This window comes from Liolophura sinensis, chromosome 10, assembly GCF_032854445.1.
Source record: "Liolophura sinensis isolate JHLJ2023 chromosome 10, CUHK_Ljap_v2, whole genome shotgun sequence".
Lineage (NCBI taxonomy): Eukaryota > Metazoa > Mollusca > Polyplacophora > Chitonida > Chitonidae > Liolophura > Liolophura sinensis.
This window is the reverse complement of record NC_088304.1, coordinates 34,698,451-34,723,631: the sequence shown is the minus strand read 5'-3', so window position 1 is coordinate 34,723,631 and position 25,181 is coordinate 34,698,451. Positions and strand designations below refer to the sequence as shown.

At 39.9% G+C, this 25,181-nt stretch overlaps 2 protein-coding genes across 2 annotated transcripts; both read right to left on the bottom strand.

Annotated features, from left to right (window-relative positions):
* Positions 1-5,451: 5,451 nt before the first annotated feature.
* Positions 5,452-9,719, bottom strand: LOC135477152 (uncharacterized). The gene is made up of 3 exons (XM_064757308.1): positions 9,557-9,719; positions 7,146-7,352; positions 5,452-6,494 (listed from the first exon to the last, which is right to left on the bottom strand). The coding sequence occupies exons 1-3, from the start codon at positions 9,717-9,719 to the stop codon at positions 5,452-5,454; spliced, it is 1,413 nt and encodes a 470-aa protein (XP_064613378.1).
* A 10,221-nt stretch (positions 9,720-19,940) lies between these two features.
* On the bottom strand, positions 19,941-24,319 carry LOC135477151 (uncharacterized). Its single transcript, XM_064757307.1, has 3 exons — positions 24,157-24,319; positions 21,832-22,038; positions 19,941-21,091 (listed from the first exon to the last, which is right to left on the bottom strand). Exons 1-3 carry the CDS (start codon positions 24,317-24,319, stop codon positions 20,043-20,045), a joined length of 1,419 nt encoding a protein of 472 aa, XP_064613377.1. The 3' UTR covers positions 19,941-20,042.
* Between the last annotated feature and the right edge of the window lie 862 nt (positions 24,320-25,181).

Below are 25,181 nucleotides of genomic sequence, written 5' to 3'. Positions count from 1 at the left end.
AGGAATTTTTGTTTTAAAGTTCTTGCCGTTTGAGTAGCTGAAGATGACTCCTGATATTATATCAAATCGAATTTCTAGCCATGTTCCTCATGTTTAATTACTATCTAAACTGTTGTGTTTTATACGTGAATACCGATGTGGATTCCTTTTAAATGAAGCGTTGGCCTCAACGTCTACCCCTGGCCAATGAAATCTTTGTTTCATATTTTCAGGTTTCTTAGTTACGTAGTTGTACACCAAGGGCAGTGGACAACACCGAGAATTGCGGTTTTTCACAGATCTATTTCTTTGAGAAACAAATGTCAGTCTATAGGAGCTGGCATTGTTGTCAGAAAGACGTTGGCTGTTCGCACAAATCGTATTTCGATATAAATGTAGCTTGACATAGTGTTTGATTTCTTAGATTTAAAGGTATAAAAAACACTAAAATGCAGTATTTATCAGAAAATAGACAATTAAACACTTTCCAGGAAAGTAGTTTGATTCATTAGTCTAACGTGCTAAAATGCATTTAAAACATAGGATTATGTGATGGCCTTTTGAGACCTGCGGGGTATCAGTGACATCACAGCAATAGTTTTGGTTTGAAAGGTCCGGTTGTTGAATGCTTTCACAGCTTTAAATGAAGATGCATTCTGAATGATGAAATATAGCAATCTATGTGTGTCAATCTGAAGTGACATCATTGCTTTCAATATGGTTAGAGAAGACCGCAGCAGAATCCAAAGTTTTAAATGCATTTTACTGGGCGGAAAAATATTCTAAAAAAAAAAATTAAACTATTTTCCCGGACAGTATTTAATGGCCTTTCATCTGACATGTACTTCATGCTAGTGTGTTCTTTACCTTTGCATTGCAGCATTATAACGTACGGCATCTTGATAAAATATGGTATCTTAGATCTGGTTACACTTGATAGTGTTAAATTTCCTAAATCTGAATCCAGCATGAAAATACATGTTTCTTAGGTGGGAATGCACCTTGGCTACGTATTATTCCTTAGATACGAACACCAAGACAGTCTATGATTCCTTAGATCTGAATGCAGATTGACACCGCACGGTTAATGCTGACAGAGTAGGGTGTTAATGCAGGTAGTGTGTGTTGCTATTGCGGTCGATGTATGATGTTAATGCAGCCAGTGTAAGGTGTTAATGCAGGAGTGTAGGGTGTTAATGCTTTGTAGGTTTAATGCAGACCCTGTAGGTATTACTGCAGGTAGTGTAGGGTGTTAATACACGCTGTGCAGGGTGTTAATGCAGGCAGTGTAGGGGCGTTGATACAGTCAATGTAAGGTGGTAATGCTGGCGGTGTATGTGTTAATGCAGGAGGTGTAGGGTGTTAATGCAGGCAGAGTGGGGTGTTTTTGCAGGCAGCGTATGGTGTTCAAACAGACAGTACAGGGTGTTAATGCAGGGGGTGTTTGATGTCAATGCAGGCAGTGTATCATGTTAATGGAGGCAATGTATGGTGTTAATGGAAGTAGTGTAGGGTGTTTATGCAGGCAGTCCAGGATGTTAATGCAGGCAGTACATGATGTTAAAGTCGTGCATGCAAAACAAAGCCCACTTACATGTCTAACGGGACACAAGGGGTTTCCAGCATCCACGGTCAGTCTTGGTTTCTGTTGTAGAGAACTAAGTACTGGGTCTATCAGCACAAATAGTATACTGGTTCTTTATAATGCTTCTTACTGATGGCAGTATTAACCGATTGCTTGTGGCAGAATAACACATATACTAGGCTGCGAAACATTTTGATGGGAATCTGTTAATCATCCAGTTTAGAACAGATGTGCAACACGAGGTTTTGAGTAATGACTTTACCTTAAAGCTTTAGCATGCATGTACAGTAATGGTTATTATCTGAAACAGTTAAATTACAAATATAATCAATTTCAAAGGTAGTAAACTATTCCCCGGGGCTCGGCGACAGTTGTCACAGTGTTATTTACTTGATTTTCACCAATATCGCATGCTAATATTTATGTCAAACATGGAAATATTTTTAAATTCCCGGATCTGTGGTTTATCCCGGGCTCTTCACCCATAAAATCTTTTTCAGGGAAGAAAACGCCAAAAGAGTTTCGAGTGTGTCGAATATGGACACGTAAACTAAGGGGCATAACTCACGTCTTCACTAACCAAAACATGGACAAGCTTAGTTGAAGCTAAAGAAGAAGGCATTTGGTCGTGAGATTTCATATTTTTGAATTATTCACAAGTACGTCTACAACTACCCGTCTTTATTGTTAACAACTACCCGTCTTTATTGTTAACTACTACCCGTCTTTATTGTTAACAACTACCCGTTATTATTGTTAACAACTACCCGTCTTTATTGTTAACAACTACCTGTCTTTATTGTTAGCTTAATAGAAAAGCCAACCCCGTGGATTAATTCTGGGTCAGGTCATACACAATCAATGGACACAGGAGCTAGGGTTTCCTGGGTAAAACATGCAGCTTTGGTCATGCTTGAATAAATGTGTAATACCTAAAATTTATCTTAAATGTAGAACAGCACAACCAGGACTTCCCTATCTCTCACATGAAACACTCAGAGACGATTTAAAAAAACACACACACACATATAAAATCTGACTCAACTTAATACACTTGTATTTAACTTTCTCTTGGGGGCCTCCGTGGCTCAGTCGGTTATTGCGCTAGCACAGCGTAATGACCCAGGAGCCTCTCACCAATGCAGTCGCTGTGAGTTCAAGTCCAGCTCATGCTGGCTTCCCTCTCCGGCCGTATGTGGGAAGGTCTGCCAGCAACCTGCGGATCGTCGTGGGTTTCCCCCGGGCTGTGTTCGGTTTCCACCCACCATAATGCTGGCCGTCGTCGTATAAGTGAAATATTCTTGAGTACGGTGTAAAACACCAATCAAAAAAAAAAAATTTTCTCTTAAGTTCCTAAACTTTGTCAAACACGGTAGTTCAGTGAGTGAGCATCTGCGTTGTGAGGAGCTTGTCTCACTTCAATGTTCGCTTCATTGGATCTTTCATCCGACAGCTTCCGCATTCTCTTCCATAGAACTATCAACTATTGGTGACTGCCTCTCAAATTTTCCATTGTATAATTAGTAATATAAAATATTTACAGCATAGAGAGTAAAACCAGAGCAGCCATGACGGTGTGATAGGTGTCATGTATATGGTCAGACGATGGTCACCTAGGCGCATCGCGTATAGGCCTACGCATGTCCAGCTGACACATGCCACCAGGAGTTCGATTCCTATCATTTATTGCACTTTTTTCTGTGCTTAACATGAAGTCATGAGAAAATAATTCAAGCAGACAAAAAAATCTGGGTTTTTTTTGACGTTCTGTCAAGCTATATATTAGATAAATTTCTAACTATAATAAATATCCTTGGATGATGGACAATACAATTCGAAAAACAAAGTTGTTTCGTAAAACCCACTTCTTATTAACCCGACGGGAAGAAACATTAGTGCAGGTATTTCGGAAAAGTATATGACATAAGTCACACGGGTGACTGGTAACGAATATTTTGTGTAACGAGCCTATTTTATTGGATCCATCTAATAAAAAAAATTCAACCACATAGAATTAATCCATTTACACATGTATCTATGGCGCATGCGTTAGTGCTCCTATTATCTATTTATTTATTTCACTTGTGTTTATCCCCATAATAAAGAATTCTGCGCAATCATATGGCCGTAAGTTTTAAAGATAGAAGAGGACGAGTGCTCGGGGTAAAAACCACCATCCTTTGGTATTTACTTGACGAACTTTCCCACGTACGCCGTATGGTAAACACACGATATATTGGTCTTGACTGAGCGGCAGACAGCGCAAACGAACATATGAGTGGTGAAAGCCAGGAAATCGAACCTCTAACACGAGTGCAAGGCGACTGAAATTGATGAGTACGACTTGATCCTTAAATAAAACTCCTTATATTGGGATAAATAAGATCCTAAGGTTTACGTCATTTACAAGTAGAGTGAAAAATTAAAAAAATGAATTAATGTTAAGGTAACATTTGTATAGGCCGCTACATACCATAGTTTATTTTTAGGTAAAAGATAATCTAATAACCTTTAATATATTATACATACAATTAACATCAATTCTTAGACTAATAATTTGTTACATTGACAACTGATGTAATTCAAATGAAAACTGAAAACTTACAGGCATCAGCAAAATTAGATTTATTTATTTATTTGATTGGTGTTTTACGCCGTACTCAAGAATATTTCACTTATACGACGGCGGCCAACTTTATGGTGAGAGGAAACCGGGCAGAGCCCGGGGGAAACCCTCGACCATCCGCAGGTTTTTGGCAGACCTTCACACTTACGGCCGGAGAGTAAGCCAGCATGAGCTGGACTTGAACTCACAGCGACCGCATTGGTGAGAGGCTCCTGGGTCAATACGCTGCGCTAGCGCGCTAACCAACTGAGCCTCGGAGGCCCCCGTAAAATTAGAGAACACCAAACTGTGGGACATAAAAACACTAAGCTGCAGGCCTACAAGCGTTTAGCGTGGGTATTCGGCCTGATATTTTATCAGGCTCGTGAAAATATTAATTTTCGAGACGAAATATCAGGCCGTATGTCCCTCTGTAAATATATACGTCAAAATGTCTAATGTGTGCGGTTGCATTCCCAGCCTATTCGATCGAATGCACCGGCTGACCAATCAGAAGCATAGAACTTTATCTGAATCGTGATAAGCAATAAAATCAGTAGATACCACAACCTTGCAATGCTGTAGTTATATACGCTGCATTCCTTTCCTCTGCAGCGCACTGCCCTCACTAGCCACACAGTTCGTATCGTTGATGCAAACGGGATCAAGTCTGTACCGTTCGAAGTGCCCTACAATTTGACGGCGTTCGCATTTGTCCAATGGTGTGGCGGCTTTTACTAAATCCACTGTAATATAGGGTAATATACTACACGTACACCTCATAATATACAACGCAGATATAATATATACACATATATAAATAGGTCCACTTCTACATGCATGGACGTATAAATAACCAGTTAATAATAATTCTGCATTGTTGAAGAATAAATAACTTATATCCAAAAGGTATAGCTTGTTGGTATCCTTTCCAGATAAGAAACTTTGTCCGTCAGCTTCTCATGCGAATCTAAAACCTGGCACATGTGGCCGAGTTCAGCTGGAGTGTGGACTTCCTGGAACGAAGCATGAACATTAACAGTAGGCCTATATGTCAGCGATGACGGCGAACTATAGGCCAACATGTACATTGAAAGGTAGCTAAAGAAATGGATGCATTGGCAACAACCGGAAATGAACTGTTATCCGTGGCTTTTCTGTTTAATGGTTAGTACCCGCTCAATTTTATTAGGTTTCACCCTGTACGTCTGCGCCCATCAACACACGATTAGAGAGCTGCAGCACTGTCAGGTCCAATTGAAGACTTATTGATCAAGGAAGACTACTGTTCCTTAAACCCGCTTATCGGTTGTACTTCAGAGTGACTTCTTTTTGGTTTCTTCCACTGGCGTTCGACTAAACCCATGTCAAAGACTACAGCACAGAAACTTAGGCCTAGCGCTACGACAAAACTCCACGTAAAACAGGCTTGTCCAAAGCAGTCAGTTTCTCCGATCTCTTGTATATTACTGTCATAAATTGCTCCGAAGATTTTCTGTACAATAAGACCTCCTACCGCATTTCCCAACATGATCCAGCCCCAGTTGCGACCGAAGTACTTAATGCCAAAAAACTCGCTGGTCATTGTCGGTGTGAGACACCAGGTGGCGCCGTTTGGAAATCCAACTCCGAATGTAGCGATAACAAGAACAGTAAAGTTGTTGGCTTTGAATACGCAGACGGCCAAAATCACCGTCTGGAAAACAGTGAACGCCAACAGAAGGACGGCGCGAGGGAAGCGATGGATCAGTGCATCTGACATGAAACCTACGAACACTTTCGACGTTGTCGCCGACACCGGTACAAGCACGGTAAACAAGGTGCTGTACTGCTCCAGGTTGAAAGATTTTAAGTAAGTTGTTATGTTATTTTGAAACATGAGCTGTAGTGAGGCGCAAAAAATGAACGCCCACAGCAGGAAGTGGAAATCAAAATTTTTTAGGAGCTTCAAGCCGGTGATGTTGACTTCCGGTTTGGTTGCTTCTCTGCTCTCGTCGATGTTCCCTTTGACAAGCTCTTCGTTGATCACCAACTGCTGGCTTTCCATGCCTTCGTACGGGTACTTCGTCAAGAAGATGACACCGAGGGCATTAACAACCGCGAAACAAATGGCTGACATCAAGTAGAAACCCTTCAGATCTTGGTTCTCTTCGTCGCCGTGTATGTGACCGTTGACGAAGCATTCGCCATAGATGAGCGCAAACAAGGCAGGCCCGGCGCTGAAGAAAGCATCCAGGATCCCAACGACGGAGCCGCGATAGCGCGGGTGGAAATTCTGCATGTTTGTCATCAGAGACGACATGTAGGTGAAAATGGCGCCAAAACCTGAAGAGCAAATAATTAGTATGAATTCATACGGGTAATTAATTATTTTATGAATGATTTTATGTCGCACTTAATAATACTTAAGTTTCTTCTGAAAAAAACTCCTCCACAAAGCCCACAGCCCATTCTTATTGGTCAACAATTTGTGGTCGGAACTGAGGAATTTTTAAAAGCATGAGCATGGCACAAATCATTGACTAATTTTCTTTAGTAATGAAAGTCTGTTTCTGCAGTTCCGTGATGTGATTTTAATCATGGGTATACCGAAATCTGTTTCTGTAATTTTTGTTTTAGGCCCTTTGAAGTCTGATATTTTCTCGAGTGTATCGTCCGGAAGAACTTACGACACCATTTCGGAACAAATGCCTCAAAGCTTTATGTTTAAAGTTATTTACCAACTAACCACTTTTCCTTACTGTAATTGTACAGCAGGGCTCTAAGCTGAAGAAAAATTAATAACATTATACATTATTTTCTTACTTAAATTCGTGGGTAAATAATTAGTTCGATGATCAGTGAATTGACAGTTGCATTCATTACATTATCATTTATCTTAGGTACGTTATGGAATTCCTGACATGTTTAAGATTGTTTTAATGCTATATATAAGATTTTAATTGTTTTGCAGGAATGCTGTAAACTGGTGTTCACCAAACACAAGGAAATACACTGCCATCAATCCGCTTTTGTTGTTGTAGAAGGCTTGCATGAATGTGGTGCTCCATAGCAACATGGCACCCAGAACGGTGAACAATAGTGCGGCAGCGGAAGTCCAGCGTGATCCAAGCATCTCGTGAAGCATTCCTGCCGGAAATCCGATGGAAATGCCAAAATTACCCATGGAGGCCAGCAACTCAACTGAAACATAAATGACACAGTGTATATATCCCATGAGGGTCGACAGTGTTGAGAAAAAGGTTTTGATATAAGCCATGCATATATATTTTGGCAAATAGCCAGAACACATAATTTGTCTTGACAGGAAGAGTCGTCATTAGTATTATTTTGTCGTTGCACTGCCTATATGCACCGTATACGTCACTTCCGTTTTAGAAATTAGGCAATCAATGATTTATATTAAAACTGACTTAAGTGGACAAGGGTATTATGTTTATGAAAATGATGGAAAACCAACTGAAATTCAGTCGAAATTCATTGGTCTTGTCTTTTCAACACATGTATCAAATCAAATCAAAAATCGTCAGCGGATGATGGCCTAGATTATGGCAGTGATATTTGAGATAAAGATATCTGTGAATACACCAGTTTACACTATCGCCATATATAGTCACCGTCTAGTACCTAAACGACCTGGGAGCATACTGGAAAGAACTTGAATTGATTGGGCTAATGCTCCCATAACCAAGTCCCGAATATTCAATGGTTAGATGCCACAACGTGGCTTTATTTATGACCCAAACACGAAATCGTTAACTCGAATAGATACTACATTACTTCATGTAACGCGTATTATAACCACTGTGTGTTTTTCTTCTGCCCCACACGCGTGTCCATCCCCCAGAGTTTCGTCCACCGGTTTTTTTCTGTTTTTCATTATGATGTCAGTATATTTGCACTGTCGTCTTGAATTAAATCTGAATGTGCAGACAAACTGAGAAGTACTGTACAATTATCATAAAGATACAAGAAGTACAGGACTATTTCTGAAAACGCATTCCAACTATGAAACCAAAAAAGGCAACGTTGTATGTGTTGAGAAAAAATTTTAAAAATGAAGAGATAGACAACACACACAGTTTATTTCAGGCACATTTCCTGTGCCCAAGGAAAGTAGGCCTACGACCCAAACTGAGTTTGTTTTTTGAAGAAATCTATACTGCTGTAACATGACATCTGTTGAAATAGCACCTGAGGATAAATTCATTAAAGTAATCTTCTAAAGCTCTCGTTGTCTGGACTGCAGCTTTAAAGTGCTACTTCAGACTCAAGAGAAACAAGGAGGAAATGGTAAAATGATATGAAGCAAGTCTTTTGGAACTTAGATAACTACATGTTCCAAAGGATACACGATGAATAACATCTGTAACTGAAGAGTAATCAATAACAAAATCTTCGCAATTGCCGTAAATGTTACCTGATGACCAAGAGGTTACGCTGGTCTAACGTCACCGGCGTTAGAAAGTACATTTTAATTTGTGGCTGTTCGTCACCGAGGGGTGACGCCATGTTTCCTTGTCTGACAATCATTTCAGGCCGATGGGTAAAGTCGTGTGTTTTAGCGTGACGTCACGTCAGGCGAACGTGGAAAAGGCAGAAAATTAACTCAAAATGGCGGTTTAATACGCCATAATTTTTTGTCTAAATTAGGAAAAGAATTCAGATTATCATTAAGTCGTTATCATTTAGCCAATCTCTCAAGACAAATAAGCCTTTGAACTTGAAACAGCTCGGTACCTGTGGGACGAAAGGTAGTGCATAGCGTACTCCTGGCCAAAGTTGTATAAATGAAAAAAGGTCTTTATTTCAGAGTTAAATTTATTTAATTGTTTGATTGGTGTTTCACACCGTACTCCAGAATACTTCATTTATACGACTGTGGACAGCATTATGGTGGAGCAGTCCGTATCAGTATTAGGATAAGTATTCAATATCAATTCTTGTTTCAATTTGCTCAAAATTTTTACATTTTTAAGGCAATAATCCAGGAGCTATGACCACGTGAAAACAGAGTGGTCGGTAATCACAGTTCACAGCACTCAATACTGAGTGTATCCACCGTTAGCATCACAAAGAGCGTTTGATAATGAATACTTACCCTGACTGTTGGGTTAACACGTCATTTAATACTGTGAGAAAATAATATAGAACTACTTCGCGGGTTTAAATTTTTGTTGAGTATAGTTACGAGTTTTTGTAGATTCCGCATTTTGCAAACGCTTTTATATTACATGTACAATGTTTGCCGGATAACTGCAGTAGAACAGTAGTACCTGTGAACTCCTCCCTTCCATCTCCGTGGTTTCGGTATATGTTTTTTGCTATGAGTATATGATGTAAAAACACTGTTAATAAAATAATAAATAAATGAAGATGATGTCTACCTGTGGTCTGTGTATAATTAAAGGAGGCCTTGATGGCGTTGGCGTACGCGTTAAACGCAAAGATAGAACCGGCAACGCCCATTCCAAGACAACCGACAAGAAGCGCCGTGTAACGCAAGAGATCAGTTCGTGTGACACGGGTTAGACACCCACTAGAAGCCATCCCGGGGATTGGGGGAGGTGAATATTTCACTGACGTTCCCCCAAAACCGACTGAACCTCAGGCCTGCAATGAAAAGATTGGGGTCTCACATCGTGTTCATTTATATTCCATTTATTCATGACAACAACAACAATTTCATCAGGCACGAAACCACATTTTCACCAAAGAGAAAATGGTTGCATTCAAGCTGATTACGCGGTCATAACGAACAGTCTGTTTGGAAGGCCTGTCGTGTATGAATATTTCAAAAGGTTACTACTTATCCAGCAGTAATTATCTAGCGTCATTGATTTCACCCCCCTTTAGGTTACGAGGTTTGTCAGGTTCCCCTTCTTCAAAGCGTGCCTCTGTTACAACAGCGTATAAATTCAGTATGCTTTACCATGACAGTTACACTTGAACAAATTTACCCATACTTTGTAGAAGAGGCTTCTTCTAAAGATCTGATGGTTTACTTCGGCCGCTCCAGGCACTCCAGGAACTCCCGCCGTTCTGATTTCCTCCCACATTGAAGCTTGCCCCATCACATATGTAAAATCTCGGCGTTCTAATGCCAATCAATCGGTCAATCGAGTCCATTCGGTGCACACGACAATGCCAACCTCATACAGCTGCATGAACCACAATTTTGGCGAGGACACCATTATTCCAGTTACATCGTTTAAGTTGTGTAGAATACTTCAAGGGCTTTTTGATTATCAACCATCAGCAATTTCACACCTATTCCATACAGTTTACGTGAGCGGCGTAGAGCCAGGAAATTATAGCCCAGTTTCTGTTTTCCTTATATAGCCTTAATCCCAGTTTGTATGTTTTTTTTTAATATGGTCTCCTTTCCTTAGAGCCTAAATATACATTGGTATAAATACAAATGTCTGATAGATTAGACAGAACACTAACAGCACCATACACACCTTAGCCAGGTCTCAAAGTCGGGAGGCCCTGGGATCAGTCACGGGTCAGGTCATACCAAAGACTTTTAAAAATGGTACTTGCTGCTGAATCGTTTGGTGCTTAGCACTGAGAGGTTGGAGCAAGGAAACATGACTGGCTGGCCTGGTGTCAGTATAATGTGGCTGGGTGAGGTGTCATGTCTGGTGTCTTCGGTATGATAATTCAGTGGCAGCAGCCCTTTGGCGGCATGGACTCACCCTGCCACAAGAGCACACAGTACACGTACACACATCTAATGACTCCTCGTTGTCATGGTTGAAAAATTTTGAAGTACGACGTTAAATCCCAAACATACATACATACTTACCTAAGCAAGAATCCAGTGAAATACATTTTTTTCTGGGAGGGGGGGGGGGGTGTAGATATCGTCTCCTTACAATCTATCAAAACAGGGCATCCACACAAATGATAGGTCTGACGCGTGAATGAGATCTCAATACTGCTTAGTCAGGATTCAGCGAAACTTCGCCCTAATTTGCTTTTATTTTATTAAAGATATATTCTTTCGTTATATTAATCCGGTCGATTTATCTATTACCACAATGTGGCTGAAATATTGCCGATGTGGCGTTAAGCCATAATCATTCATTCTGTTTATCTATACATGGCATCTATACAGTGAGTCCCGCGTTTCATGTCTTCTTCATAACATAATTCAGGTTGATCACAGGCCGTAAAGATAACACATCTGTTTTGTTTTGACATGTGTGTAGACAAGTACATGTAGATAAGATGCGTACTTCTATGGACATATGTTAAACCTTTATGACCGAACCACATAGTCCAGTGGATATAGTTCTAGAAAACGTTGAGAGGATGTGTGATTTCCGTGAACACACAATTAGTCTGGGATTTAATCTTTTCCGGGAATATCGGCATCTAAAACCATCCAACTATTGGAACACATATATAATAATACAATATATAAAGCTATATAATATTGCCACATTAAAACAAGTTAACAGCTGTACGACAACTGACCTCACGCCATGAGCAGTGACATGCAGGGTGTCATGCAGGGAGTGGTGATTTCAAGAACATACTGGGCGAAATATTCAAATTTAGATGTTCCATATATACAGAACATATTTGCTGGCCATCTAGCTTGGAAGATGCCATACAACAGTATGCTGGGCTTCATTTTGGTTACTTCTTGGACTTTTCGGTGTGCTGGAATCTACCAATTTACCTGTCTAAGCCCGTGTCAGAGCCCGGGCGTCGTGTGACCTCGTGATCCTTGTGTTACTACCTAACTATAGAGTTGCATTAACACAGATAATCAATTTGGGTACATTTCAACACTACATACCTTATACAGACTCCAATAAGGTTATAAATCCCAGCTTTTTTTTTAAAGATCTCATTTGCTTCTGTTAAAGCCCAACTATCGTTGTGAGCTGTATTGTGGTGATATCATAGGGCGTCCGCGGGCTAAGCTACCAGGTGACTGACTATATACCGATCAGCGCTATTCCGGCACATTCCCGGCTCTGTACCGCGGGTCAAAGGTCGAGTAGAGCGTATAGCCTGGTAGACTCAGTCCAGAGTAACAGTATCTGTTTTATGTTCTCTGTATAAGAAGTAGGTTAGTAGTTTTCACCTGTGCTGATTATAGATGCGCGAGATAGCTGTGAAGAGTCATTTAATCACTTTTAACGGATTTCTACATCACCTTCATCCAGAGGTCATGCATGTAAACCTGACAGGCTTATCGCATAATAATTTGTTTGATCATTGCTTTAATGTTGCGCTCAAAAATATTTCACTTGTACGATATGGCGGTAAATTTTATGGTTGGACTAAAGCGGAGTGTCTGTGGAAAACCACAGACCTTTTGCAAGATACTGACGAACTTTCCCTCGTATGACATATACAGATATGCACACCATATCGGTGTAAGACAAATGGACTTTAGTTAATTTAATCGAATGTTAGACGCAGAAGTCGTCCGCTTATTGTCATGATGAAACCTTAATTTGAGAGTTTTTTGTTTTGAAAGAGTCCCAGTATTTAAAATCTATTTAGGCAAGACTTTTTAGCAACACACGTAAGACAGTTTTTCTGAAACTGTAAATTTGTAAGCTCTTACCAAGAAATGTGTGTGCACATCGTACTTAGTTTTCAGTGATATGACGACGTGGTGTCTTTTGGTGTGTATACATATAGGGTGTCTTTTTATGAAAGAGCGAGTCTATGCTGCCAGAAAACAAATTTCATACATTTACCAAAGACGTTTTCTTCGTATTACCGTTTATGTTTGCTTGCACCGATATAGTAAGTTGTTCCAACATAGTTTAAAGGTGTTTGGTAAAATTTGATCTGCCCAATTAAAAATCGTCACATATATTTGTTTTAGTCTATTTTTAGCTGTCTTAAGTTGTTGGGACGAAGGGCGTTATGGACGACGCGTTATTGTTGTTGTCGTTGACAGGTGTCAGTACCAGGAAGATAGTGGTACGATAATGGCCTTATCTGGCTTACACAGAAATGTGAGTGAGTGAGTCCTTGGAGATTAACGTCGTACGTAACAATTTTTCAGTCATATGACGAGAAAGAAATCCTTAGGGTAAATGTAATGCACCTCCTTGTTGCGGGGCGGATTTCCACCGATCTTTTATCTAGAGCTGCTTCACTGAGACGCCTTACCGAAGGCAAGTAAGCCTGCCCGCCCGAGCCATTATACTGATACGGGTCTACCAGTCGTTGCACGATCCCCTACTGAACATCCAGCAAGAAAGTTACAACTTCCTCTTTACAACTTCGTCTTAGGTTTGACTCGACCCAGGATTGTACACATAAAGATGTAAGGGGAGCAGCTTACAAGTGGTCTCAAGTGAGAACTACTCGAGCTCGACATAGAGATCCGATTTCAAAATCCTGGTGAGTGAAGCAGTTAGTTTTTAAATGGAATCTGCGAAATTAGTACGTCTCTTGAACATCCGGTGCGCATTACTTGAACAGCCGGTTAAGTCTATTTAGAGCCCCACCACACCCACCCAACCCACCCTCCACCCGTCGTGGCAAGCAGTGGAATGAAGTTAAGCAAATGAATAAAATACATAAATTAAGTCATCTTCTAAAGTAGGTCAAGTGAGGAAAAATGAAGGTTTACATTTCTGCATCAAGTTTAATGTGTTGTGCATCAAGACACTGATTTCCAAGCATCAGCAGAAGAATTTGACACTTTTCCTACATTAAATATCAGCAAAATTCCCGAAAATGGAACTTATTTATTTCTATTGACTTTTGGCCCCGCCCTCCTCCCAAAAAATCAATCAAGCACTGCAAAAACAAGAAATAAAATTCTGGATATAACACTGTGAGGGAATACATTTTGTGTGTTTTGTGGGGAAAGCAGATGTTTTTCCTTGAATTATTGATACCGTTAAGCCAATAATCTTGGACTGATAAAACGTCTCTACATCTTCTGTATTGTGAATCTAAACATTGAACCGTTTGCTTTTTGCAGTTAAACAAACTCCCCTTACATCCTCGCATAAAACTATAGACTCATCCAGCGACGAAAACCTGGGCGCATTAGACAACTGCTGTTTAAAAAACGGCTTTGCAAGTTATAACATGCAAAGTGCAATGGGTAGTGATGTATTTTGTCTGATTTATTAAGAGGCGATTAACCGCAAAAGCAGTGTTATACGTGTATTGATATTTTTATCTCAGTATAAAAAGGCATGCAGACGGTCTGTTAAGATATTGCATCTTAACAATTTGAGATGACTGATCTACAGGCTGTTCCGGAACTAACTGGATAGATAAAAGTCTAAATGACGTTGACAGTTTTTTAATATTCGAGTATTAAAATATAAATAGTGTTAAACATATTATTCAGAGTAAATTGAATAGACATTTTATTTTTCAGTACTGAAGAGATTGACGAAATGCTTCAGGCCATTGCTCCAAAGGCTCATATTGCCGGTGATGTACAATAGTAGAGAGAAGTAAGTATAAATCCACCGCCTATCCTCAGGTGCTAGATAAATTCCCTGACGTAAAGCTGCAGCCAAAGTGGCTGGAGCTGGATTGAAAATGTGTGACCTCATTAACAGACTTGTCGACTCTTTCACGAAATAACCTATAAATACATCAGTTATTGAACGTTCATGATGAATTCAAAAAATATTGCCAATTCTTATACTGAGGAATTTTTGTTTTAAAGTTCTTGCCGTTTGACTAGCTGAAGATGACTCCTGATATTATATCAAATCGAATTTCTAGCCATGTTCCTCATGTTTAATTACTATCTAAACTGTTGTGTTTTATACGTGAAATACCGATGTGGATTCCTTTTAAATGAAGCGTTGGCCTCAACGTCTACCCCTGGCCAATGAAATCTCTGTTTCATATTTTCAGGTTTCTTAGTTATGTAGTTGTACACCAAGGACAGTGGACAACACCGAGAATTGCGGTTTTTCACAGATCTATTTCTTTGAGAAACAAATGTCAGTCTATAGGAGCTGGCATTGTTGTCAGAAAGACGTTGGCTGTTCGCACAAATCGTATTTCACAGATATAAATGTAGCTTGACATAATGTTTGATTTCTTAGATTTAAAGGTAAAAAAAACACTAAAATGCAGTATTTATCAGAAAATAGACCATTAAACACTTTCCAGGAAAGTAGTTTGATTCATTAGTCTAACGTACTAAAATGCATTTAAAACATAGGATTATATGATGGCCTTTTGAGACCTACGGGGTATCAGTGACGTCACAACAATAGTTTTGGTTTGAAAGGTCCAGTTGTTGAATGCTTTCACAGCTCTAAATGAAGATGCATTCTGAATGATGAAATATAGCAATCTATGTGTGTCAATCTGAAGTGACATCATTGCTTTCAATATGGTTAGAGAAGGCCGCAGCAGAATCCAAAGTTTTAAATGCATTTTACTGGGCGGAAAAATATTCTAAAAAAAAAAATTAAACTATTTTCCCGGACAGTATTTAATGGCCTTTCATCTGACATGTACTTCATGCTAGTGTGTTCTTTACCTTTGCATTGCAGCATTATAACGTACAGCATCTTGATAAAATATGGTATCTTAGATCTGGTTACACTTGATACTGTTAAATTTCCTAAATCTGAATCTAGCATGAAAATACATGTTTCTTAGGTGTGAATGCACCTTGGCTACGTATTATTCCTTAGATACGAACACCAAGACAGTCCATGATTCCTTAGATCTGAATGCAGATTGACACCGCACGGTTAATGCTGACAGAATAGGGTGTTAATGCAGGCAGAGTGTGTTGCTATTGCGGTCGATGTATGATGTTAGTGCAGCTAGTGTAAGGTGTTATTGCAGGAGTGTAGGGTGTTAATGCAGGCTTTGTAGGTTTAATGCAGACCCTGTAGGTATTACTGCAGGTAGTGTAGGGTGTTAATACACGCTGTGCAGGGTGTTAATGCAGGCAGTGTAGGGCGTTGATACAGTCAATGTAAGGTGGTAATGCTGGCGGTGTATGTTTTAATGCAGGAGGTGTAGGGTGCTAATGCAGGCAGAGTGGGGTGTTTTTGCAGGCAGCGTATGGTGTTCAAACAGACAGTACAGGGTGTTAATGCAGGGGGTGTTTGATGTCAATGCAGGCAGTGTATCATGTTAATGGAGGCAATGTATGGTGTTAATGGAAGTAGTGTAGGGTGTTAATGCAGGCCGTCCAGGATGTTAATGCAGGCAGTACATGATGTTAAAGTCGTGCATGCAAAACAAAGCCCACTTACATGTCTAACGGGACACAAGGGGTTTCCAGCATCCACGGTCAGTCTTGGTTTCTGTTGTAGAGAACTAAGTACTGGGTCTATCAGCACAAATAGTATACTGGTTCTTTATAATGCTTCTTACTGATGGCAGTATTAACCGATTGCTTGTGGCAGAATAACACATATACTAGGCTGCGAAACATTTTGATGGGAATCTGTTAATCATCCAGTTTAGAACAGATGTGCAACACGAGGTTTTGAGTAATGACTTTACCTTAAAGCTTTAGCATGCATGTACAGTAATGGTTATTATCTGAAACAGTTAAATTACAAATATAATCAATTTCAAAGGTAGTAAACTATTCCCCGGGGCTCGGCGACAGTTGTCACAGTGTTATTTACTTGAATTTCATCAATATCGCATGCTAATATTTATGTCAAACATGGAAATATTTTTAAATTCCCGGATCTGTGGTTTATCCCGGGCTCTTCACCCATAAAATCTTTTTCAGGGAAAAAAACGCCAAAAGAGTTTCGAGTGTGTCGAATATGGACACGTAAACTAAGGGGCATAACTCACGTCTTCACTAACCAAAACATGGACAAGCTTAGTTGAAGCTAAAGAAGAAGGCATTTGGTCGTGTGATTTCATATTTTTGAATTATTCACAAGTACGTCTACAACTACCCGTCTTTATTGTTAACAACTACCCGTCTTTATTGTTAACTACTACCCGTCTTTATTGTTAACAACTACCCGCCATTATTGTTAACAACTACCCGTCTTTATTGTTAACAACTACCCGTCTTTATTGTTAACAACTACCTGTCTTTATTGTTAGCTTAATAGAAAAGCCAACCCCGTGGATTAATTCTGGGTCAGGTCATACACAATCAATGGACACAGGAGCTAGGGTTTCCTGGGTAAAACATGCAGCTTTGGTCATGCTTGAATAAATGTGTAATACCTAAAATTTATCTTAAATGTAGAACAGCACAACCAGGACTTCCCTATCTCTCACATTAACCACTCAGAGACGATTAAAAAAAAACACACACACACATAAAATCTGACTCAACTTAATACATTTGTATTTAATTTTCTCTTAAGTTCCTAAACTTTGTCAAACACGGTAGTTCAGTGAGTGAGCATCTGCGTTGTGAGGAGCTTGTCTCACTTCAATGTTCGCTTCATTGGATCTTTCATCCGACAGCTTCCGCATTCTCTTCCATAGAACTATGAACTATTGGTGACTGCCTCTCAAATTTTCCATTGTATAATTAGTAATATAAAATATTTACAGCATAGAGAGTAAAACCAGAGCAGCCATGACGGTGTGATAGGTGTCATGTATATGGTCAGACGATGGTCACCTAGGCGCATCGCGTATAGGCCTACGCATGTCCAGCTGACACATGCCACCAGGAGTTCGATTCCTATCATTTATTGCACTTTTTTCTGTGCTTAACATGAAGTCATGAGAAAATAATTCAAGCAGACAAAAAATCTGGGTTTTTTTTTTTGACGTTCTGTCAAGCTATATATTAGATAAATTTCTAACTATAATAAATATCCTTGGATGATGGACGATACAATTCGAAAAACAAAGTTGTTTCGTAAAACCCACTTTTTATTAACCCGACAGGAAGAAACATTAGTGCAGGTATTTCGGAAAAGTATATGACATAAGTCACACGGGTGAATGGTAACGAATATTTTGTGTAACGAGCCTATTTTATTGGATCCATCTAATAAAAAAAATTCAACCACATAGAATTAATCCATTTACACATGTATCTATGGCGCATGCGTTAATGCTCCCATTATCTATTTATTTATTTCACTTGTGTTTATCGCCATAATATGGCCGTAAGTTTTAAAGATAGAAGAGGACGAGTGCTCGGGGTAAAAACCACCTTCCTTTGGTATTTACTTGACGAACTTTCCCACGTACGCCGTATGGTAAACACACGATATATTGGTCTTGATTGAGCGGCAGACAGCTCAAACGAACACATGAGCGGTGAAAGCCAGGCAATTGAACCTTTAACAAGTGTGTCCACGCGAGTGCAAGGCGACTCAAATTGATGAGTACCACTTGATCCTTAAATAAAACTCCTTATATTGGGATAAATAAGATCCTGTATTATCACGCAAAAGGTTTACGTCATTTACAAGTAGAGTGAAAAATTAAAAAAAATAATTACTGTTAAGGTAACATTTGTATAGGCCGCTACATACCATAGTTTATTTTCAGGTAAAAGATAATCTAATAACCTTTAATATATTATACATACAATTAACATCAATTCTTAGACTAATAATTTTTTACATTGACAATTGATGTAATTCAAATGAAAACTGAAAATTTACAGGCATCAGTAAAATTAGATTTATTTATTTATTTGATTGGTGTTTTACGCCGTACTCAAGAATATTTCACTTATACGACGGCGGCCAACTTTATGGTGAGAGGAAACCGAGCACAGCCCGGGGGAAACCCACGACCATCCGCAGGTTTTTGGCAGACCTTCCCACTTACGGCCGGAGAGTAAGCCAGCATGAGCTGGACTTGAACTCACAGCGACCGCATTGGTGAGAGGCTCCTGGGTCACTACGCTGCGCTAGCGCGCTAACCAACTGAGCCACGGAGGCCCCCGTAAAATTAGAGAACACCAAACTGTGGAACATGAAAACACTAAGCTGCAGGCCTACTAGCGTTTAGCGTGGGTATAAGGCCTGATATTTTATCAGGCTCGTGAAAATATTCATCTTCGAGACGAAAAATCAGGCAGTATGACCCTCTGTAAATATATACGTGAAAATGTCTTATGTGTCAGGTTGCATTCCCAGCCTATTCGATCGAATGCACCGGCTGACCAATCAGAAGCATAGGACTTTCTCTGAATCGTGATAAGCACTAAAATCAGTAGATACCACAACCTTGCAATGCTGTAGTTATATACGCTGCTTTCCTTTCCTCTGCAGCCCACTGCCCTCACTAGCCACACAGCTCGTATCGTTGATGCAAACGGGATCAAGTCTGTACTGTTCGAAGTGCCCGACAATTTGACGGCGTTCGCATTTGTCCAATGCTGTGTCGGGTTTTACTAAATCCACTGTAATATAGGGTAATATACTACACGTACACCTCATAATATACAACGCAGATATAATATATACACATATATAAATAGGCCCACGTGTACATGCATGGACGTATAAATAACCAGTTAATAATAATTCTGCATTGTTGAAGAATAAATAACTTATATCCAAAAGGTATAGCTTGTTGGTATCCTTTCCAGATAAGAAACTTTGTCCGTCAGCTTCTCATGCCAATCTAAAACCTGGCACATGTGGCCGAATTCAGCTGGAGTTCGGACTTCCTGGAGCGAGGCATAAACATTAGCAGTTGGCCTATATGTCAGCGATGACGGCGAACTATAGGCCAACATGTACATTGAAAGGTAGCTAAAGAAATGGATGCATTGGCAACAACCGGAAATGAACTGTCATCCGTGGCTTTTCTGTTTAATGGTTAGTACCCGCTCAATTTTATTAGGTTTCACCCTGTACGTCTGCGCCCATCAACACACGATTAGAGAGCTGCAGCACTGTCAGGTCCAATTGAAGACTTATTGATCAAGGAAGACTACTGTTCCTTAAACCCGCTTATCGGTTGTACTTCAGAGTGACTTCTTTTTGGTTTCTTCCACTGGCGTTCGACTAAACCCATGTCAAAGACTACAGCACAGAAACTTAGTCCTAGCGCTACGACAAAACTCCACGTAAAACAGGCTTGTCCAAAGCAGTCAGTTTCTCCGATCTGGTGAATACTACTGTCATAAATTGCTCCGAAGATTTTCTGTACAATAAGACCTCCTACCGCATTTCCCAACATGATCCAGCCCCAGTTGCGACCGAAGTACTTAATGCCAAAAAACTCGCTGGTCATTGTCGGTGTGAGACACCAGGTGGCGCCGTTTGGAAATCCAACTCCGAATGTAGCGATAACAAGAACAGTAAAGTTGTTGGCTTTGAATACGCAGACGGCCAAAATCACCGTCTGGAAAACAGTGAACGCCAACAGAAGGACGGCGCGAGGGAAGCGATGGATCAGTGCATCTGACATGAAACCTACGAACACTTTCGACGTTGTCGCCGACACCGGTACAAGCACGGTAAACAAGGTGCTGTACTGCTCCAGGTTGAAAGATTTTAAGTAAGTTGTTATGTTATTTTGAAACATGAGCTGTAGTGAGGCGCAAAAAATGAGCGCCCACAGCAGGAAGTGGAAATCAAAATTTTTTAGGAGCTTCAAGCCGGTGATGTTGACTTCCGGTTTGGTTGCTTCTCTGCTCTCGTCGCCGTTGATGTTCCCTTTGACCAGCTCGTCGTTGATCACTAACTGCTGGCTTTCCATGCCATCGTACGGGTACTTCGTCAAGAAGATGACACCGAGGGCATTAACAACCGCGAAACAAATGGCTGACATCAAGTAGAAACCCTTCAGATCTTGGTTCTCTTCGTCGCCGTGTATGTGACCGTTGACGAAGCATTCGCCATAGATGAGCGCAAACAAGGCAGGCCCGGCGCTGAAGAAAGCATCCAGGATCCCAACGACGGAGCCGCGATAGCGCGGGTGGAAATTCTGCATGTTTGTCATCAGAGACGACATGTAGGTGAAAATGGCGCCAAAACCTGAAGAGCAAATAATTAGTATGAATTCATACGGGTAATTAATTATTTTATGAATGATTTTATGTCGCACTTAATAATAATTAAGTTTCTTCTGAAAAAACCGCTCCATAAAGCCCACAGCCCATTCTTATTGGTCAACAGTTTGTGGTCGGAACTGAGGAATTTTTAAAAGAATGAACATGGCACAAATCATTGACTAATTTTCTTTAGTAATGAAAGTCTGTTTGTGCAGTTCCGTGATGTGATTTTAATCATGGGTATACCGAAATCTGTTTCTGTAATTTTTGTTTTAGGCCCTTTGAAGTCTGATATTTTCTCGAGTGTATCGTCCGGAAGAACTTACGACACCATTTCGGAACAAATGCCTCAAAGCTTTATGTTTAAAGTCACCAAAAAAATCTACAGTAGATCACCTGTAATATCGTGGAATTTTCTCCCATTAAAACTACTGTAGTAAATAACGTATAAAGCCAAAGTTATTTACCAACTAACCACTTTTTCTTACTGTAGTTGTACAGCAGGGCTCTAAGCTGAAGAAAGATTAATAACATTATACATTATTTTCTTATTTAAATTCGTGGGTAAATAATTACTTCGATGATCAGTGAATTGACAGTTGCATTCATTACATTATCATTTATCTTAGGTACGTTATGGAATTCCTGACATGTTTAAGATTGTTTTAACGCTATATATAAGATTTTAATTGTTTTGCAGGAATGCTGTAAACTGGTGTTCACCAAACACAAGGAAATACACTGCCATCAATCCGCTTTTGTTGGTGTAGAAGGCTTGCACGAATGTGGTGCTCCATAGCAACATGGCACCCAGAACGGTGAACAATAGTGCGGCAGCGGAAGTCCAGCGTGATCCAAGCATCTCGTGAAGCATTCCTGCCGGAAATCCGATGGAAATGCCAAAATTACCCATGGAGGCCAGCAACTCAACTGAAACATAAATGACACAGTGTATATATCCCATGAGGGTCGACAGTGTTGAGAAAAAGGTTTTGATATAAGCCATGCATATATATTTTGGCAAATAGCCACAACACATAATTTGTCTTGACAGGGAGAGTCGTCATTAGTATTATTTTGTCCTTGCACTGCCTATATGCACCGTATACGTCACTTCCGTTTTAGAAAATTAGGCAATCAATGATTTATATTAAAACTGACTTAAGTGGACAAGGGTATTATGTTTATGAAAATGATGGAAAACCAACTGAAATCCAGTCGAAATTCATTGGTCTTGTCTTTTCAACACATGCATCAAATCAAATCAAAAATCGTCACCGGATGATGGCCTAGATTATGGCAGTGATATTTGAGATAAAGGTATCTGTGAATACACCAGTTCACACTATCGCCATATATAGGCTTTATTTATGACCCAAACACGAAATCGTTAACTCGAATAAATACTACATTACTTCATGTAACGCGTATTAAAACCACTGTGTCTTTTTCTTCTGCCCCACACGCGTGTCAATCCCCCAGAGTTTCGTCCACCGGAGATTGAGTTTTGGGAATGATTTGTAGGCACGTTTTTTCTGTTTTTCATCATGATGTCAGTATATTTGCACTGTAGTCTTGAATTAAATCTGAATGTGCAGACAAACTGAGAAGTATTGTACAATTATCATAAAGATACAAGAAGTACAGGACATAGTTTGAAAACACATTCAAACTATGAAACCAAAAAAGGCAACGTTGTATGTGTTGAGAAAAAATTTTAAAAATGAAGAGATAGACAACACACACAGTTTATTTCAGGCACATTTCCTGTGCCCAAGGAAAGTAGGTCTACAACCCAAACTGAGTTTATTTTTTGAAGAAATCTATACTGCTGTAACATGACATCTGTTGAAATAGCACCTGAGGATAATTTCATTAAAGTAATCTTCTAAAGCTCTCGTTGTCTGGACTGCAGCTTTAAAGTGCTACTTCAGACTCAAGAGAAACAAGGTGGTAATGGTAAAATGATATGAAGCAAATCTTTTGGAACTTAGATGACTACATGTTTCAAAGGATACACGATGAATAGCATCTGTAACTGAAGAGTAATCAATAACAAAATCTTCGCAATTGTCGTAAATGTTACCTGATGACCAAGAGGTTACGCTGGTCTAACATCACCGGCGTTAGAAAGTACATTTTAATTTGTGGCTGTTCGTCACCGAGGGGTGACGCCATGTTTCCTTGTCTGACAATCATTTCAGGCCGATGGGTAAAGCCGTGTGTTTTAGCGTGACGTCAAGTCAGGCGAACGTGGAAAAGGCAGAAAATTAACTCAAAATGGCGGTTTAATACGCCATAGTTTTTGTTTAAATTAGGAAAGGAATTCAGATTATAATTAAGTCGTTATCATTTAGCCAATCTCTTAAGACAAATAAGCCTTTGAACTTGAAACAGCTCGGTACCTGTGGGACGAAAGGTAGTGCATAGCGTACTCCTGGCCAAAGTTGTATAAATGAAAAAAGGCCTTTATTTCAGAGTTAAATTTATTTAATTGTGTGATTGGTGTTTCACACCGTACTCCAGAATACTTCACTTATACGACTGTGGACAGCATTATGGTGGAGCAGTCTGTATCAGTATTAGGGTAAGTATTCAATATCAATTCTTACTTCAATTTGCTCAAAATTTTTACATTTTTAAGGCAATAATCCAGGAGCTATGACCACGTGTAAAGAGAGTGGTCGGTAATCGCAGTTCACAGCACTCAATACTGAGTGTATCCACCGTTAGCATCACGAGCGTTTGATAATGAATACTTACCCTGACTGTTGGGTTAACACGTCATTTAATACTGTGAGAAAATAATATAGAACTACTTCGCGGGTTTAAATTTTTGTTGAGTATAGTTACGAGTTTTTGTAGATTCCGCATTTTGCAAACGCTTTTTTATTACATGTACAATGTTTGCCGGATAACTGCAGTAGAACAGTAGTACCTGTGAACTCCTCCCTTCCATCTCTCTGGTTTCGGTATATGTTTTTGCTATGAGTATATGATGTAAAAACACTGTTAACAAAATAATAAATAAATGAAGATGATGTCTACCTGTGGTCTGTGTATAATTAAAGGAGGCCTTGATGGCGTTGGCGTACGCGTTAAACGCAAAGATAGAACCGGCAACGCCCATTCCAAGACAACCGACAAGAAGCGCCGTGTAACGCAAGAGATCAGTCCGTGTGACACGGGTTAGACACCCACTAGAAGCCATCCCGGGGATTGGGGGAGGTGAATATTTCACTGACGTTCCCCCAAAACCGACTGAACCTCAGGCCTGCAATGAAAAGATTGGGGTCCTACATCGTGTTCATTTATATTCCATTTATTCATGACAACAACAACAATTTCATCAGGCACGAAACCACATTTTCCACCAAAGAGAAAATGGTTGCATTCAAGCTGATTACGCGGTCATAATGAACAGTCTGTTTGGAAGGCCTGTCGTGTATGAATATTTCAAAAGGTTACTACTTATCCAGCAGTAATTATCTAGCGTCATTGATTTCACCCCTCTTTAGGTTACGAGGTTTGTCAGGTTCCCCTTCTTCAAAGCGTGCCTCTGTTACAACAGTGTATAAATTCAGTATGCTTTACCATGACAGTTACACTTGAACAAATTTACTCATACTTTGTAGAAGAGGCTTCTTCTAAAGATCTGATGGTTTACTTCGGCCGCTCCAGGCACTCCAGGAACTCCCGCCGTTCTGATTTCCTCCCACATTGAAGCTTGCCCCATCACATACGTAAAAACTCGGCGTTCTAATAATCAATCGGTCAATCGAGCCCATTCGGTGCACACGACAATGCCAACCTCATACAGCTGCATGAACCACAATTTTGGCGAGGACACCATTATTCCAGTTACATCGTTTAAGTTGTGTAGAATACTTCAAGGGCTTTTTGATTATCAACCATCAGCAATTTCACACTTATTCCATACAGTTTACGTGAGCGGCGTAGAGCCAGGAAATTATAGCCCAGTTTCTGTTTTCCTTATATAGCCTTAATCCCAGTTTGTATGTTTTTTTTTTTTTTAATATGTCTCCTTTCCTTAGAGCCTAAATATACATTGG